The 17,833-nt window shown below is 44.6% G+C and overlaps 1 protein-coding gene across 1 annotated transcript in view; it reads left to right on the top strand.

The window, feature by feature from the left end:
• Nucleotides 1–17,833, top strand: part of LOC105484982 (protein disulfide isomerase like, testis expressed) — a 44,834-nt gene that overhangs the window by 19,931 nt on the left and 7,070 nt on the right. The window contains exons 3-8 of the mRNA XM_011747099.2: nt 212–418; nt 8,095–8,228; nt 9,351–9,488; nt 11,192–11,302; nt 11,387–11,512; nt 14,615–14,812. Of these exons, the coding sequence (XP_011745401.2) occupies nt 212–418; nt 8,095–8,228; nt 9,351–9,488; nt 11,192–11,302; nt 11,387–11,512; nt 14,615–14,812 (914 nt within the window). The remainder of the gene's footprint in view (nt 1–211; nt 419–8,094; nt 8,229–9,350; nt 9,489–11,191; nt 11,303–11,386; nt 11,513–14,614; nt 14,813–17,833) is intronic.

Below are 17,833 nucleotides of genomic sequence, written 5' to 3'. Positions count from 1 at the left end.
CTGAATCCAAAGAACATTGATAGACATCTCCCAGATTGTCCAATTTCATGAACCATTGTGTCTCACATCCTGTCACATTTATGAAAATTCAGCCATTAGCAGCTGAGCACAAGAAAGGTTCCGGGAGCTGGGCAGGTCCAACAAATAATCCACTGTTGGAGACGGGGAGTGAGGAAAGACTCTCTCGAATTTTGTCTTCATTCTTTTTCAGACAACCCATCCTCAAAGCAATCCAGGAACTTGGCGGAAGAGCTGGGCAAAGCTGTGGAGATCATGGGCAAAGGCAAGAATGGGATCGGCTTTGGCAAAGTGGACATTACCGTAGAGAAAGAGCTTCAGCAGGAGTTTGGGATTACCAAGGCCCCGCAGTTGAAGCTGTTTTTTGAGGGCAACAGGTTGGAGCCCATCAGCTGCAAAGGTAATGGTGCTTGCGTGTCACATTTGTTTCATGTTCATGGAAAGTCCACTTAACAGCCATAGGGTAAAGGTGGGAGGCTCTGCTCCATGCAGCCTCTCAGGGACCCAGGCCCCTCCAGCTTGTGACTCTGCCCTTTTCTAGGGTCTTGGAACCACTTGCTCTTTCCTCTGTATCCAGACAGCAGTTTGGGTAAGGGGTAGAAGGTCACCATGAGTACTGCTCATGGCCCTGGCCATGGACAGTGGGAAGTATCACTTCTATTCACACCCCGTTGACCAGAATTCTGCTACATGGCCCGAACTAACTGCAAGAAAGGCTGAGAAATACAGTTCAGCTCTGTCTTTAGAAAGAAAACGGGTTCAGTGAATATGTAGCTGCCTCTACTATAGCTTGCAGCTCAGCTGATGGGCCCTAGAAAAACCAAGAGGTGGGAGGGTGGGGTGCATGGCTTAGAAACCAGACACCAGAGATTAAGTTCTAACTTCACTTCCCACTCCCAATCTTCGACTTTAGAATGATTTTGACAGAGTCCTAGGACTAGGGAAGCACTAGTTAGCCAAAAGGGAAATTGAGAAATGATGGAACATGACAGGTTTGGGATGCAATGTCTACCAAACAATTTAAGTTCTATCATCATATATTTCATTCATTGATTAACTCATTCATTCATTTATTCAACATCCATTTATTGACAAGCTACCATGTGCCAAGCCCTATCTTGATGTTGAGGATGTATAGAGAATAAGGTACTAGTATGGCACATATGGTAGTCCCAACTTCTAGAAAGTTACGTATATGAAGGCATTCATGGATGCAGGATGGATAAATGGATGGAAGGATGGAAGTAAAAAAACTGATGAACACAGAAGCGCCTGTAACAGCTGTGCCAGTAGAATGTTCTCATTATATATGTTAAATTATTGAGTCTTGAGTAACGGAAACTGCCTTCCACTGGATCTGGTGTATAGCCAGCTTCCAATAAGCCAGATTCAGTGTTATTTGCAAGAAACACACATCTAGGGGGCTGCAGGATGCTTTGCAGTTCTCAGAACGGACACAAGAGGGCATAAAAGACACAGGATAGACCCAGAGCAAGGCACCGCAAGAGAACCTCAGAGCAGTCACCTAAGGGCAGGGTTGCAGCTCCCAGCAGGCTTGTGGGAGGGTGGTGGCTGTGTGGTTGAGAGAAGACGTGGGGAGGGAGGGCAGGAGCAGTGAGAGAAGCAACAGAGGGTGCTGTTTCCTGTGGATACCAGGGGATGACCCTCAACAAGGGGGACTCACTGACACCAGCAAGGAGCCCTTTGTGATGTGTTTGCTCTGGGGAGAGCTCTGAGGAAATGGGAGGCCCTAGGTCATCGGAGCCCGTGACTGCTAATGGAGTGGCCCAGGTGCTGCGATGACCTTCCTTCCTGAAGGGCAGGAGAGACCTGACTCCACTTAGAGGCGACAAAGTAACAATATGGCAACTTCCAGACTGTGGATGAAACTAGCAGAGAAGGTCCCCAAGGCATTTGACCTCTGAGCCCCCTTCATCAGGGAAACCAGTGCCTGGGACCTCTTCTGCCATACAGGAAGCTTCATCATCACCCCCTCTAGGAAGTCTCCCCTGACTGCCCAGGCCAGAGTGCCTGCTCCACCTCTGTGGCCTCACAGCATCTGTGTTTTCCCCCTGGCCTCAAAGAATTACTTCTGCTACTTACTGCGTGTTCTCTACAGAGAGCATCACAAGGGCAGTGGCTGATCTCACTTGCACTCCTGAGTCCTCTCAAGAGACCACCAGAATTGACAGCACTCCCCTCTGCATCCAAATCCTTACTGCAGGCTTAAGAAACAATCACTGCCTCTCGTCGAATCTCAGTTTTTTTCATCTGTGAAATGGGGATGGTGAAAAGATCGATGCCTCTACGTTGTTGGGAAGATAAAACGATGTTTGCAAGGCACACGGCCTGACACATACCTGTAGCATACACTGTGTTCCAGCCATTGTTCTAGACCCTTCTCCTATGTCATAACACCCCAATATAAGAGGTGTTTTACAGATGGAGAAACTGAGGCACACAAAGGTAGAATAACTTCTTCAAAGCTCCCCAGCGAGTAGTGGTGGAGTCAGCAAAAGTTTTCTGCGAAGGCCCAGATCATTAATATTTCAGGTCCTACAGGCCAGGCAGTCTCTGTTGTAACTACTCAGATCTGCTGATGCAATGTGAAGGCAGCCACGTGTTAACAAATGGGAATGACTGTGTTCCAATAAAGTTTTATTTATACATTCAAACAGCAGACCTGATTTGGACTACAGGCTGTAGTATGTTGAAATCTGCTTTACATTGCACTATACTCTAAGCAAGTGGCAGATGTGTTCGTTATTATTATCGGACTATTAGTTTTCTGATTCTAGTCCAATGCCTGGAACAATTAAGCTCTTAACAAATAGTTTCTGAGCCAAGTGCAGTGGCTCACACCTGTAATCCCAACAGTCTGGGAGGCTTAGATGGGAAGATCACTTGCACCCAGAAGTTTGAGACCAGCCTGGTCAACACAACAAGACCTGTCTCTACAAAAACCTTAAAACTTAGCCAGGTGTGGTGGTGGATACCTGTATTCTCAGCTACTCAGGAGGCTGAGATGGGAGAATCGCTTGAACCCAGGAATTTGTGGCTACATTGAGCCATGATTGCACCACTGCACTTCAGCCTGGGTGACAGAGTGAAATCCTGTCTCTAAATTTTAAAATAATAATAATAGTTTTTGAGTTTGAATACACGGAATTGGAAGCACCCACTGCAGGCAGGCATAGGATAAAGTACCTACCCATATTTCTGCTGGGCTTACTTCCTCAGTATTACTTCCAGCCAGGGAAAGGGGAAGGGGAATGCCAGGATGAAGCCGGGACAAGGACTGAGGATCCCTCGATTTTAGGATGAGCAGTAGCCATGGGAACTTCAATGAGCCTTTTACAACCAGGCTTCCAATTTCTCTCTTTTTTTCTTTTTCTTTTCTTTTTTTTTTTTTTTGAGATGGAGTCTTGCTCTTTTGCCAGGCTGGAGTGCAGTGGTGTGATCTCAGCTCACTGCAACCTCCACCTCCTGGGTTCGAGTGATTCTCCTGCGTTAGCCTCCCGAGTAGTTGGGTCTACAGGCATGTGCCACCACTCCCAGCTAATTTTTAGTATTTTTAGTAGAGATGGGGTTTCACCATGTTGGCCAGAATGGTCTCAATCTCTTGACTTCGTGATCCACCTGCCTTGGCCTCCCAAAGTGCTGGGATTACAGGTGTGAGTCACTGCACCTGGCCCAATTTCTCTTTTTCTAAACAGGATGAGTAATGCCAGTTCTGCCTACTTGCCAGGGCTCCTCTGACCTGAGAGGGGACGGTGCTTTACGCATCTTCTGCAATGTGACTTTGATAAAAACCCCTCTTAGGACGCAGGTGGGATTTAGTCCTTGTGGGGTCAAAGCCCCAGTCCCGTTCTCATCTATCCTCCAAGGATTGATGACCGCCACCCTGGAAGGAGGGAGACTCAGGTTGCCTCTAGGCCTCTATTAATGATGCAGCCACAACTTGTGCCTGGAAATATGCAGCCCAGTGCCGGCCCTAGTCAATCATTGACATTGCATTCACACTTCAGTTGTCACCGTGTCCTCTGGCACAGAGCCAAGTACCAAAGGAGGTCCCCAACAAGGGCAGTGCCTGATCTGCAGGCACAAAGGAATCAACAGCTTGCAGAGTTCATAGCTACTTTGGTCCCACAGGGGCCAGAGGGGCAAATGGAGCTCACACATCCCCAAGAAGGTGGCCCAAGATCAAGTTTCCTCAAACCAGCTTCCCTAATGACTCATTCAGCCCCTTCATTCATTCTAGAAAGATTTCTTAAGCACCTACTATGTGCCAAGCATTATAGGAGCTTACTGGGAGCTCATACTGAACAAGCTAGCAAAAAATCATCATAATAGTTTCAAGAACGGATAGACTCCGTGAAGAATATAGAGCAGCTCGGCCGGGTGCTGTGGCTCACGCCTGTAATTCCAGCACAGACAAAACCTTGTCCTACTAAAAATTGCTTAAAAATTAGCTAGGTGTGGGCTGGGCATGGTGGCTCAAGCCTATAATGCCAGCCCTTTGGGAGGCCGAGGTGGGAAGATCGCCTGGAGTTCAAGACCAGCCTGGCCAACATGGTGAAACCCTGTCTCTACTAATACTAAAAAATTAGCCGGGCATGGTGGCACATGCCTGTAGTCTCACCTACTCGAGAGGCTGAGCCAGGAGAATCACTGGAACCTGGGAGGCGGAGGTGCAGTGAGCCAAGATTGAGCCACTGCACTCCAGCCTGGGCAACAGAGTGAGACTCTGTCTCAAAAAAAAAAAAAAAATTAGCCAGGTGTGGTGGTACATGCTTGTAGTCCCAGCTACTCAGAGGGCTGAGGTGGGAGGAGGGCTTGAGCCTGGGAGATCGGGGCTGCAATGAGCCACAACCACACCACTGCATTCTAGCCTGGGTGACAGAAGGATAAACTGTCTCAAAAAAAAAAAGACCCTAAAATGAGAGCAACTTAATGCCCATCAGCAGAGAATGGACAAATAAGTTGTGGAATATTCACAGCAGTGGAAATGAATCTTCAAGTACATGAAAAACTGTGGCTGAATCTCACAAACATAATGAAATCAGAGCCAAGAACATTCATATGAAGTTCAGGAACAGGGCAGACTAATGCATGCTGTTAGAAGTTAGGGCAGTGATGGAATACTATACAGCCATAAAAAGGAATGAGATTATGTCCTTTGCAGGGATATGGATGAAGCTGGAATTCATCATCCTCAGCAAATTAGCACAGGAACAGAAAACCAAACACCACATATTTTCACTCATAAATGGGAGTTAAACAATGAGAACACATGGACACAGGGAGGGGAACATCACACATTGGGGCCTGTTGGGGTGGAGGGCGAGGGAAGGGAGAGCATTAAAACAAACACCTAATGCATGCGGGGCTTAAAGCCTAGGTGACAGGTTGATAGGTGCAGCAAAGCACCATGGCACGTGTATACCTATGTAACAGACTTGCATGTTCTGCACATGTATCCCAGAACTTAAAGTAAAATAAAAAGAAGAAGAAGAAGGAGAAGGAGAGGAAGAGGAAGAGGAAGAGGAAGAAGGAGAAGGAGAAGAGGAGGAGGAGGAGAAGGAGGAAGAGGAAGAGGAAGAAGAAGAAGAAGAAGAAGAAGAGGAAGAAGAGGAAGAAGAGGAAGAAGAGGAAGAAGAAGAGGAAGAAGAGGAAGAGGAAGAAGAGGAAGAAGAGGAAGAAGAGGAAGAAGAGGAAGAAGAAGAAGAAGAGGAAGAGGAAGAGGAGGAAGAGGAAGAAGAGGAAGAAGAGGAAGAAGAGGAAGAAGAGGAAGAAGAGGAAGAAGAAGAAGAAGAAGAAGAAGAAGAAGAAGAAGAAGAAGAAGAAGAAGAAGAAGAAGAAGAAGAAGTAGTTAGGGTGGTGGTTACTCTTGGATGTGGGGGAGTAGAGGCTGGGAGTGAGCACAACAGGGACTGCTGAGGATCTGATGATGTTCTAGTTCTTGATTTGGGTTGTAGTTACACAGGTGTGTTCATTTTGTGAAAATCCATCTAACCATACATTATCATTTATGCACCTTTCTGCATGTAAATTTACTTTATTATAAGTTTTTGAAAAGGCTTCATGTTCTCATGAAATAAAGCAAATATACCAGAGGTAGAGCCTTTGCAGTTGATTTAGTAGCTCAGGGTGCATTCATTAAGCCTCAGGCAGCAATTTGTCCTGCTGCAGGACTTTGTATAGGCTGTTTGCTTCTCATAGAAGACTTTCCCTCTCCTTAATGCCTCCTAGTTAACTCCAGTGCATTCTTTTCTTTCTTTTCTTTTCTTTTCCTTTTCTTTCTTTCTTTTTTTTTTCTTTTTTTTTTTGAGACAGAGTCTTGCTTGTTGTCCAGGCTAGAGGGCAGTGGTACGATGTCAGCTCACTGCAATCTCCATCTCCTGGGTTCAAGTGATTCTCCCGCCTCAGCCTCCCGAGTAGCTGGGATTATAGGCGTGTGCCACCATGCCCAGTTAATTTTTTGTATTTTTAGTAGATACAGGGTTTCACCGTGTTAGCCAGGGTGGTCTCGATCTCCTGACCTTGTGATCTGCCTGCCTTGGCCTCTTAAAGTGCTGGGATTACAGGCGTGAGCCACTCTGTCTGGCCCAGTGCATTCTTTAGTTTACAGCTTATCCGCAATTTCCTCCAGGAAGTCCTCCTTGACTTCACAGTCTACATCAGGCATCTTTGCTACAGACTGGCAGAATTTTGATTTCAAGTATTTCCTTTGGGTATAATGATGCCCTTGTTTGTGTATTTATTTGATTGTTGTCTTCCTCAACGGAATGAGAGCTGTGAAAGGTGGTAATGTGTTTGTTTCTGTTAAACCTTATATCTCCAGGGCTGAGTACAGCACTTGATAGTAAGCACCCGATACATATTTGCCAAGTAAATAAATGAGGGAAGAAATAAATAATGAGTAAATGAATAACAGTCTGTGGATGTAGTTCAAAGCTACTCACAAGGAATGTTGCTTTATCTCATAAATTTATTTATTTATTTTAGAGACAAGGTCTCACTCTGTCTCCCAGGCCAATTATAGCTCACTGCAGCCTTGAACTCCTGGGCTCAAGCAATCCTTCTGCCTCAGTCTCCCAAATAGCTGGGACTGCAGGCACATGCCACAATGCCTGGCTAATTTTTTTTTTTTTTTTGTAGAGCTGAATGTCTGAGTATGTTGCCCAGACTGGTCCCAAACTCCTGGCCTCGAGTGATTTTCCTGCGTTGGTCTCCCAAAGTGCTAGAAAATAGGCATGGGCCACCATGCTTAGCTCATAAACTCATTTAAAATGTCCACTTTTAATGTTCTGTAGCAGATACAAATATATAATATTTTACATTACTTTCCATCATGTGAAACTGATAATCCTAGAAAAACACATGTTCACCTGTATGTAGCCCTCCGTACCTCTGGCTCACCAATTTGTCTTTCCAGATATGATAGATGTGTCTTAATTTTAGAAGCTAAGACTTTTGTGTGCTTGACACCACCCATGCGATAGCTGAGAAATGGAAGTCAGGAGTGGATGACCTGAGAGGGCATTTGAATCTCAGCTGAGGAATGGGGGACACAGAAGGATAATAGGATTTTCCCAAGGTTACAGAGCTAGGTGGTCTTTCCAGCTATATTTTATTGAGATTTTAAAAAATAAATCAATCTTCCTGTCACCTTGGAGAATGCATAGGAAAAGAAGTCTGGAAATGCCTCCTCCTAAATTTGATCTTCAGGTTTGCTAGTTGGGTGCCTGTTGGCAGTTGAACCTTGGTTTCCTCATCTGCAAAATGGGGAGAGTAAAAGTATCTATTTCGTAGATGACTGTGAAGATTTAATACATGCAAAACATTCAGCACAGTGTCTGGGCCTCGGTAAGTGCTCAGTAACATTTAGCTGCTGTTGTTAATGTCCATGCTTGGAGCTTGGGGAAGAGGGGAATGGAGGAACTGACCTTGGCCTTCAAGGGATGGGAGCCTGAGACAAGAAGCTTCTATGCATTAAACTGGAGAAAGACCAGCTTCTTGCTTTGGTTCAAGAGGAAACTTCTCTGGTATCCATTTGACTGTGTCTTTCTCCAGGAGTGGTTGAATCTACTGCCTTAGTCGTTTGGTTGAGACGACAAATTAGCCAGAAAGCATTTTTGTTCAACAGCAGCCTGCAGGTGGCAGAGTTTGTGACATCCAGGCCCTTGGTCATCGTTGGCTTCTTCCAGGTACTGGGGCCAAGAGGTGGGAGGAGGCTTTCAACTGGTGAAAGTGCTGTGTCTGGGAGGGGATGGGTGATGAGACTCTTCTGTTTTGGTTGCCCAATTTTCTCCATCCAATGAGCTGGTTTTTAGGGGAAGCTCCAAGGGTTCAAATGGACGGGAATGGAGAGAAAAGAGAGAAGAATGGCATCTGTACTTAATGGGTTTTAACAGTGTGGCTAATCTTCTTAGGGGTCCATTTAGAACATCACTTAATAAAGGGATATCTTAGTTTCTGGTTTCAGAGCCATTGTCCTCTGTGAGTCTGAAGGCCACCAGCTGTGCTTGGGCCAGGCCAGTTTCTCTCCCTAACCTCTTTCCAAGCATTCTCATATATTAAAATCAGTAGCACAGGATAAACATGCACTCATTCGAAAATACGCCAACCCTTAGAGGTGCAGTAGGAGGAGATGTTTGGGGAAGAACGTAAGTAACTTAGATATAATCATGAAATGTCTCATAATAGCCTTACATATAGATGTTTTTCATATTTATAAATAACTTGCAAATTGTTCTTGCTATTGGAGAATGAGTTTCTCATGTGTCTGGATTCATTTGCTATAAACTGGTGACTCCTCTCCTTCTCCCAGTAGAAGGCAGAATTCGGGCATTATATTTAATACAGAGAGAATATCTGCCTCTCTCCCTCACCCCTTGCCATTTCTTTGAGAGGTGTTTGGCCTTAATTTTCTTTCAAGCTAAAGAATGAAGGCTGAAATTCTTGATATTAAGTTCACATTTTGTATTACATGTGGTAAAATCAATTGTCTCTTGTGAAAGTAACTAAGGAATAAATGTTAAAAGTCTCAATCACTGGGCTAGAACAGCCTTTACTCTAGTGATTGGAAAAGGTCACATTTATCAATTCTCTTCGTTGATCTCTGAGGGCTTGCCTATTTTGGCTTTAGTTATAGCCAGAGAAGCGTTTTGAGTATGAAATACTCACGAAAGAGGATTTGGGTGACCCAGCCAAACCCCAGTACTTGAAAAAGTGAAGAGACGAATCAGCCACCACTGCCGTCTTTCCCTTATATAAGCCAGGCACCTTGATTTCTACCGAAGCCTTTCCAAATATCCTTTCCCAAACAGGATTTAGAGGAAGAAGTAGCAGAGTTGTTCTATGATGTGATCAAAGACTTTCCAGAGCTCACGTTTGGAGTCATAACGATTGGCAATGCCATTGGGCGTTTCCACGTCACCCTTGACAGCATCCTGGTGTTCAAAAAGGTAGGATTTTGATCCTATTGCTAGTGAGGGGGTCTCTAGTTCAAAGTAGTGGAATCGTATGAGCTTTGGGTACAAATTCTGGTTCTGCCACTTGTGAGCTCAGTGGAATTGGACTAGTTGACTTCTGTGAAGTCACGGTCTCCCAGTGTGACTCCAGCCTTTCTAGCCATTTAAGCTTCTTCTCTTTATTTAACCAGTAAATGCAGTTCATCAAGGCTCAATCCTATGCCCTCTTTTCTTCTACACCATGCTTCCCCTTCTACCCTTCATCAGCAGTTACCATCTATGCTACACGCACATGTCTTATAAATATCCATCTCCAGTGAGATTTCTCTAATCTGCAGACCTTTATGTGCAACCAGATGTCTCAACATGGCTAAGCCCAAAGTCATAATCTCCTCTCCAGGTCCTCTCCCAGTGTTTTCTCTTGCTCAAGGAATGATGCAACCACCTCTCCCATCCAGTTAAACAAGTCAGAAAACCCAGCCAACATTCTAACACTTCCCTCTCCTTCACCTCTCATAGGCAATCCATCACCACAACCCTACTGATTTTATAACCAAAATATCTCTTTAATCATTAATTTCTATCTTTATTGATACCATCCTAGATCAAGAGTATAAAATGAGGGAAGAAGCCTTATGCCCAGGGTTCGAAACCAGCCTGGGCGGTATAGTGAGACTACATCTTTACAAAAAAAAAAAAAAGTTATTCAGGCATGGTGGCAAGTGCTTGTAGTCCTAGCTCCTCAGCAAGCTGAGGCAGGAGGATTGATTGAATCTGGGAGGTTGAGGCTGCAGTGCGCTGATTAAACCACTGCACTCCAGCCTGGGCAACAGAATGAGACCCTGTCTCAAAAAGAAAAACAAGAAATAAAAAGAGTAATAATGATAAAAGAAAAACTTTAGACAAGTTAAATTGAAGAGCTTAGTTGAGCAAAGAACAATTCATGAATCAGGCAGCCTCCCAAGCCAGAGTAGGCTCAGACAGACTCCAGCAAAGCCACATGGTGGAAGAAGATTTATGGACAGAAAAAGCAAAGTGATGTACAAAAAACAGAAGTGAGGTTCAGAAACAGCAGGCAGGATTGGTTACAGCTCAGTGTTCGCCTTAGTTTAACAATGATTGAACAGTTGGCCACCTTTGATTGGCCAAAACTCAGTGATTGGCACAAGTGTAGGCTATGACGGTCTATTTACACCTCCATTTAGGTTATAGTTCACTATGTATAGAGAAACGTTTAGGCCAAACTTAAAACATGTAAGGAGGCAGCTTTAGGCTAAGCTTGATTTAACACCTGTCAGTGAAGTCCTGAATCTCCTGAGACCGGGCTTGTCCTAATAGGAATGAGCTGTCAGTCATTAGTTGGAATAGTATGTGAGAAATTGCTTAGCCCTGGCACCGATATTTTAATATTTGATGGATTACAGAGCATGACAATGGCTGGGGCCATTAAGTCAATTACACACCTTGTGGCCTGCCACAGATCTGAGATTTTCATGACTCTCACCTACCCAGATTCCACCCACAGACTAATCTGAGCAGCCCTTCCTAGTTATTCACTACCTACATTACAGACTACACCTGACACCATTCCTCAGTGCTTTCTTTTCATCCAAGGAGAAAATGGTGCTATTTATATTTATTAAATGGCTATATCACGAAAGCTACTGTCCTCCAATGTGTTTCTCCTTTGGTCCAAGGGAAAAATCGTGAACCGCCAAGAACTTATTAATGACAGTACCAACAAACAGGAACTCAATCGTGTCATAAAACAGCACCTTACAGATTTTGTGATCGAATACAACGCTGAGGTCAGTGAGTAAAGCGTCCCCAGAGGAAGGGGAGCTGGGGCTACTGTGTGTGCTTGGGATGACATACTTTCCCGGTCATTTCAGAATAAGGATCTGATTTACGAGTTGTACATCATGAGTCACATGCTGCTCTTCGTCTCCAAAAGCTCGGAGTCATTTGGAATCATAATTCAGCATTATAAGCTGGCGTCAAAGGAATTCCAAAACAAGGTTTGTAGAGTGCGCCATTGCTCTTTGGGACTCCAGGATGAGGATTCAAAGCCTACAGACCCTGAGGGCGTTTGCCTGCCCTGCTTATTATAAATTGAATCAGGAAAGATCGGCATGTGCAATTGCCTGCCGGTTTTCTGATCCGCATGTCAACGCCTCATATCATTTACTATTTAATTTTAAATATGCCTCCTCCATTCTTCCTGCCCAGTGTCTCTTCATGCCAAATCTACACTCCTTCGCTCGTCTTTGTAATAAGTCTACTCTGAGAACATGAAGGTTTGCCTGCTTTTTGATGGATCACTAAGTGGACTCCATACACTAAGAGTGTTATCATTTGGCCGGGAGGTGGGGGGAGGAAAGACCACTGCTGTCTGAGGTCAGGGAACATGAAAGCCTGAAGGTGGGGCTTTCAGATTATCTGGCAAGTAATTGCTAAGATTCTGGGCTTTAACATTGTACAGACCCAAGTTCAAATTCTCTTTCTCTGACAAACTACACTCAGGTGAGTTTCTTAACCCCATATTGAGGTCTCCTCATGTATGAAATGGACAGTTGTAGTAAGAATTAGAAAATATATATGTAAAGCATGAGCTTTACAATCAATGGTGCTTTTTATTATCGTCATCATCACCATTAGAAACAAACGTTTCCCCTAAGTTATTCCTGTATTTAAGGTAGTTAGCAGTACCTGAACTATGGAAACTGTTTCATTAATTTTTCTCTTCATCTTTACAGGAAGTAGAATCATGGCAGGGTTTTTTTCTCTTCTGAAAAAAAATTAATCTGAAATTAAATAAAACAATTGAGAACTTTGTAACCTAAAATAAAGCCACTAGAGTATAACATATATAATGTTCATGCTACATCCCACCACATTATTTTCAAAAAAGATGGTTCGAATCACAGAAAGAATTCCTCTTGTTAAATATATTTCTTGGGGGCTGTTTTTTTCCAATTTTACTCCAAGTTTTTGGATATAGTTAAATTGATTGCAACCCGATTGCTTTTTCTCTATTTCTCCGATTTTACAGTAGTCAATGCTTAGCCATTATTTTCTTCCATTCTTTTTAACTCTTTAATCTTCCTGGTATTTACTTTGGCTTACATCAGAAGACGAACTTCTAAATTGCAGTCACCCTAGTGAGTTTCCCAAATGCCATTTATAAATTGTGATCCATTTCACAGCCAACGATGAACAGTTGAATGGATACTATTTCAACAGATTGCACCTCTTATCTTGCTCACCTCTGTGCTCCAGTGCCAACAGAAGGCAGCAAATATTTGTTGAAAGTACACAAGGATGGTTTTAATATGTTTGCTGTGTTTTTCAATTTCCCTGGCACCTAGAAGAGGAGCACGCAGTGGGGCCTTTAATCTGATGAATGAATGAACTGAAAGTATCTGACCCTAGGTGGCTGCAGCAGTTGCCTCCAACTCATCTCCCTACTTCCACTTTTGCTTCTTCTCTGCAACCAGAATGACCTTCTCAAAATTTTTAGCATGTCACTTTCTAGCTTACCATCCTTCAGTGGCCCACCATTATGTTCAGACTAAACCCAGGCTCCTTACTGGATCTCTGACCTCATCTTCGACAGGCTCTGACCTTGTCTCTTTTGTCTCTCTCCCTCATGGTGATGAAGCTGTTACTGGAAAGGGGTCCTGATCCAGACCCTAAAAGAGGATTCTTGGATCTCGTACCAGAAAGAATTCAGGGCCAGTTCGTAGAGTAAAGTGAAAGCAAGTTTGTTAGGAAAGTAAAGGAATAAAGAATGGCTGTTCCATAGACAGAGCAGCCCCGAGGGCAGCTGGTTGCCCATTTTTATGGTTATTTCTTGATGATATGCTAAACAAGGAGTGGGTTATTCATGCTTCCCTTTTTTAGACCATATGGGGTAACTTCCTGACATTGCCATGGCATTTGTAAACTGTCATGGCGCTGGTGGGAGTGTAGCAATGAGGACAACCAGAGATCACTCTCGTCACTATCTCGGTTTTGGTGGGTTTTGGCCGGCTTCTTTACTGCAACCTGTTTTATCAGCAAGGTCTTCAGGACCTGTATCTTGTGCCAATCTCCTATCTCATTCTGTGACTAAGAATGCCTAAACCGTCTGGAAAAGCAGCCCCATAGGTCTCAGCCTCATTTTACCCAGCCTGTATTCAAGATGAAGTTGCTCTGGTTTAAACACCTCTGATGAAGCCACACTGACGTTTCTTTTCTACTCCCAGAACACGGTAAGCTCTCTAGGTGTTTGTTTTGTCTTCAGGCCTTTGCACTGGCAGTTTCCACCACCCGGAATACTGTTGTGTGACTTGTTACTATCTACTATATCCCAGTTGAAATGTGACCTCCTCAGGTTCTCCTCTTGACCACCCTACCTAATCCTGAGCCCCTACCTTACCCCATCTGGGCAGTTACTCTCTATCACATTGCCCTGTTTTATTGTCTAATTGGCACTCATTGCTGTTTGACTTTATAAGTTCATTCACTCATTTGTTGTCTGTCTTCTCCACTAGAACATAAGCTCCCTGAGGGCAGGATTTTGTCTGCTTTGGGCATGGTTGTGTCCTCAGTGCTCAGTAAAATGACTCACACATAGTAGGCACTCCATGAATGTTTGTTGAATGAATGAATGAATGAATGAATGAAGTCATGAATTTCCTTGATAGAATAATTTTGAATAATAATAACTGTCACATATTGAACACTTTCTACCTGCCAGTCCCTGAACTAATCCTTTCCATACATTGTCCTGTTTAATTCTCACAGAATTCTCACTGCCTAAAAGATAGGCACTGTGATAATCATTTTACAGATCACGAAACTGATGAAACAGTTTGAAACAGAATGAAACAGAATGAAAGCTCAGGGCTTCCTGACCTCCTGAAATTGTGTAGATGGAGCACAGTGCAAGGAGGCTAAAGCCAGGCTGGTGGCTACCGCCTGCCATGCATTTCGGTGCAGAGCTGCACCTGCCTTCGTTACATTTTGCAGAGGTGCTCCACAGACCCCACCATGTGCATCCCCTTAGTCCACAGCCTTCCAACAGTTTTTCTCTGGCAAAGGATCCAGAGAGACAAGGGTTTCATTTTCTTTGGCAGATCCTTTTCATCCTTGTGAATGCAGACGAACCCAGAAATAGACGTGTCATTGAGTATTTCCGGGTCACAGAGGTCGATATACCATCTGTCCAAATCCTAAACTTGAGTTCTGACGCCAGGTACAAAATGCCTTCGGATGACATAACTTACGAAAACCTGAAGAAATTTGGCCGTAGCTTCCTGAGTAAAAATGCCAAGGTAGGTTTGTTCTTGGACAAGGTTTATCCAGAACCTCAAAATCATCTCCTTCTCATAATTCTGCTGGCTTTGATCATTCTCCTCACCTGTATGTGGAGGCAGAATAAAGATCAACTTTGTGGCTCAATGTGGGGAAATCCCCCATCTCCCCACCTCAAATCTATCCAACTTCTGACCTATCCCAAGCCTTTAGTTCCTCCACTCATTCTTAGTTGTAAAGTGGAGGCATTTCCTTTGCAGGAATTCACCATAGAAATGCAGGCACTCAGTAGGGTTAACTTGCCCTCTGAAAGGAGGCTCTTCTTCTCCTATCACCTCCAATGTGAAAGATCTACTTGGTCCAAGAGCATATGCTTGCTTTGAGGAGGAGAAGGGGGATGGAGCCACAGGGCAATCAGGACTTAGCCTCAAAAGCTTTAGGGTCCTTTTGGTTGGATGGGGTTAGAAGGGGGCTCATCTATTTTGCTAGCAGGAAGGAGAGGCTGCAGAAACACATGGAACACGTAGTCTAGTCACCCACTGTCTGTGTCTCCACAGCTACTCTGCTGAGTAAGGTAACCATATTATTTATTTTCCAAATTGGGACATTATGGGAGTAAGGATTCTGGAATGGGCCAGCTGTGGTGGCTCATGCCTGTAATGCCAGCACTTTGCAAGCCTGAGGCAAGAGGCTCACTTGAGCCCAGGAGTTCAAGACCAGCCTGGCCAACACAGCAAGATCCCATCTTGACAAAAAATTTAAAAATTAGCCAGGTGTGGTGGTGTGCATCTGTAGTCTCAGATACTTAGGAGGCTGAGGCAGGAGCATTGCTTGAGCCTAGATATCAAGGCTACAGTGAGCTACAATCACACCACTGCACTCCAGCCTGGGCCACAGAGGAAGACCTCTCCCCCCACCCCCCCAAAAAATCTGGAACAATAGAAGTAAATTGAGACTCTCCAGACAAACCCAAATGATGGTCCCCTTACCTGAGTCCTCTACTGCCTTTTGTCCATTCCCCCAGAGAGATAGCTGCCCCTGCAGCTGTCTCTATGGAAGCTGTCTTGTGTGCACAGCATTTTCATGGGCCAAGTGGTGAGGCTGCTGTCCTTCTTTCCACTTCCAACCCATTCTCGTTCTTTCACCTTTAGAAACCCAGATGCCTTGGATCTCATGCTTTTTGACCCTGTGCTCTCACCCCCTTGTTGCTGCCCTCTGACTATCTCCCTTCACTCTCCGAGGACCTAAGCTCCTGATGGCAGCCTTTCCCTAAGCCCCAACTCTGCCATCATTTCCAGAGATGTCAGTGTCCACAACCCTGGTCTCCTCCAGCAGCTGATGTGTCCATGCCATGTCGGTTCCCTGCTCCCATGCCCACAACCTGGAGATTGCAGCACCTCCCAATGCCTGACTTTCCCTCCAGGACACACATAGCTACGATTCCTCATCCTTCTCATTGTCCCCAACCTCCCGATCCCATTTCTCTTTAGTACCCCGTCTGCGAACTTGCATTCCATCATTCATTGCTCTGATGATGATTCCCTTAACTCTTTTATCCCCTCCATCTTCCACCTCCTCTACACCCCATAGTACTCACTAGGCAAAGTTCCAACTCTGGCTGAACCCCCTTAACTTCCCTGCTTCCAGACCAACATCACCACGAGGGTAGCTGGCTTCATGGCATTGCAAACTAGCCTCCCATGGACTTTGAGAAAAGTCCTGGCATCCCCATGGAAATTTCTGTTAGTGTGTTCATTTTTAAATCTCAGAGTGTCTCTGTCCTCATATCCCATTCCCACCCACTCTCGGCCGAGCACTCTACCCTTAGATCACTAAGAAAATAGATGTCTTCACATTGGGTCCTCCTCACTTTCCATCACCATGTCTTAAATCCTACCTGGAATACTACCCATCCTCTCTCTCTCTCCCTTGCAGTTAGATCTGAGGTGGTGTCTGTCTTCCTCTGAAAGGCCAACATGTCTTCTTATGCTGTTAGAGCAGAGATGGGCATCCTCTACAAGACCTATGAGATCCACCTGATCTGAGCCATTCCCCACAATTGTCACCATCTTCTATCTCCCATGCCCCATGGCTGCCCCATTTGTGCTCCCACTGACAGAATCTTTAAGTGCTTTCCAGAGGATGGAGGGGGTGCGGTGAGGGAGGACCCTGTGGAAGAAGAGGCTGTGAGCCAGACAGAGGCTGCATAGTAAGAACCAACATGGTGAAACCCCATCTCTACAAAAACTACAAAACACTAGCCGGGCATGTTGGCACACACCTGTAGTCCCAGTTACTCAGGAGCCTGAGGCAGGAGAATCACTTGAACCCAGGAGGTGGAGGTTGCAGTGAGCCCAGATGCCACCAGTGCACTCCAGCCTGGGTGACAGAGTGAGATTCTGTCTCCAAAAAAAAAAAAAAAAAAAAAAAAAAAAAAAGAATTTGGTTTCCTAAGAGCAATGTTAGAAGCCAGATTTGGTGAAAATAGAGCCCTGCTTATAAAGAATAAAGGTGTGGGAGAACTGGGAGGAGATGCGGGGAGAACATCTGGAGGTTCTTCTGGCAATTGAGATGAGAGACAGAGGCAACCTGGATTTGGTCAGTAACTACGCAGATGGAGAAAAGGATGTGGATTCAGGAGACATTCAGGAGGCCATGATTGTAGATAACAGATTTGTTTTGAGATTTCCAACACTTACTTCAAAGAGAAGCAAAAGCTGAGCTCATTTTTTGTTCATTCATTTGCAAAACATTTATTGAGGATCTACTATGTAGCAGGCAGTGGATACTCAATGGCAAGGAAAGAAAAATCTCTTCTGACATTCCATCTAGTATGGTAGAGACACATTAATCAAATAACTAGAAAAATAAATATAAATAGTAAACGTGAATAAGTGATACAAGAAAAAGTACTGAGTATTATGAGAATTCATGGCAGTGAGTCCTCATCTAGACCAGGGGAGGGTCAAGGAAGTCCTCCCTTGGGCCATTCTGAGGCATACATTTTGAGTTACCCAGATGAAGAAGGGAGGGTAGGAATC

This window comes from Macaca nemestrina, chromosome 18, assembly GCF_043159975.1.
Source record: "Macaca nemestrina isolate mMacNem1 chromosome 18, mMacNem.hap1, whole genome shotgun sequence".
NCBI lineage: Eukaryota > Metazoa > Chordata > Mammalia > Primates > Cercopithecidae > Macaca > Macaca nemestrina.
The sequence above is the reverse complement of the archived record's forward strand: the minus strand, read 5'-3'. Positions and strand labels throughout refer to the sequence as shown.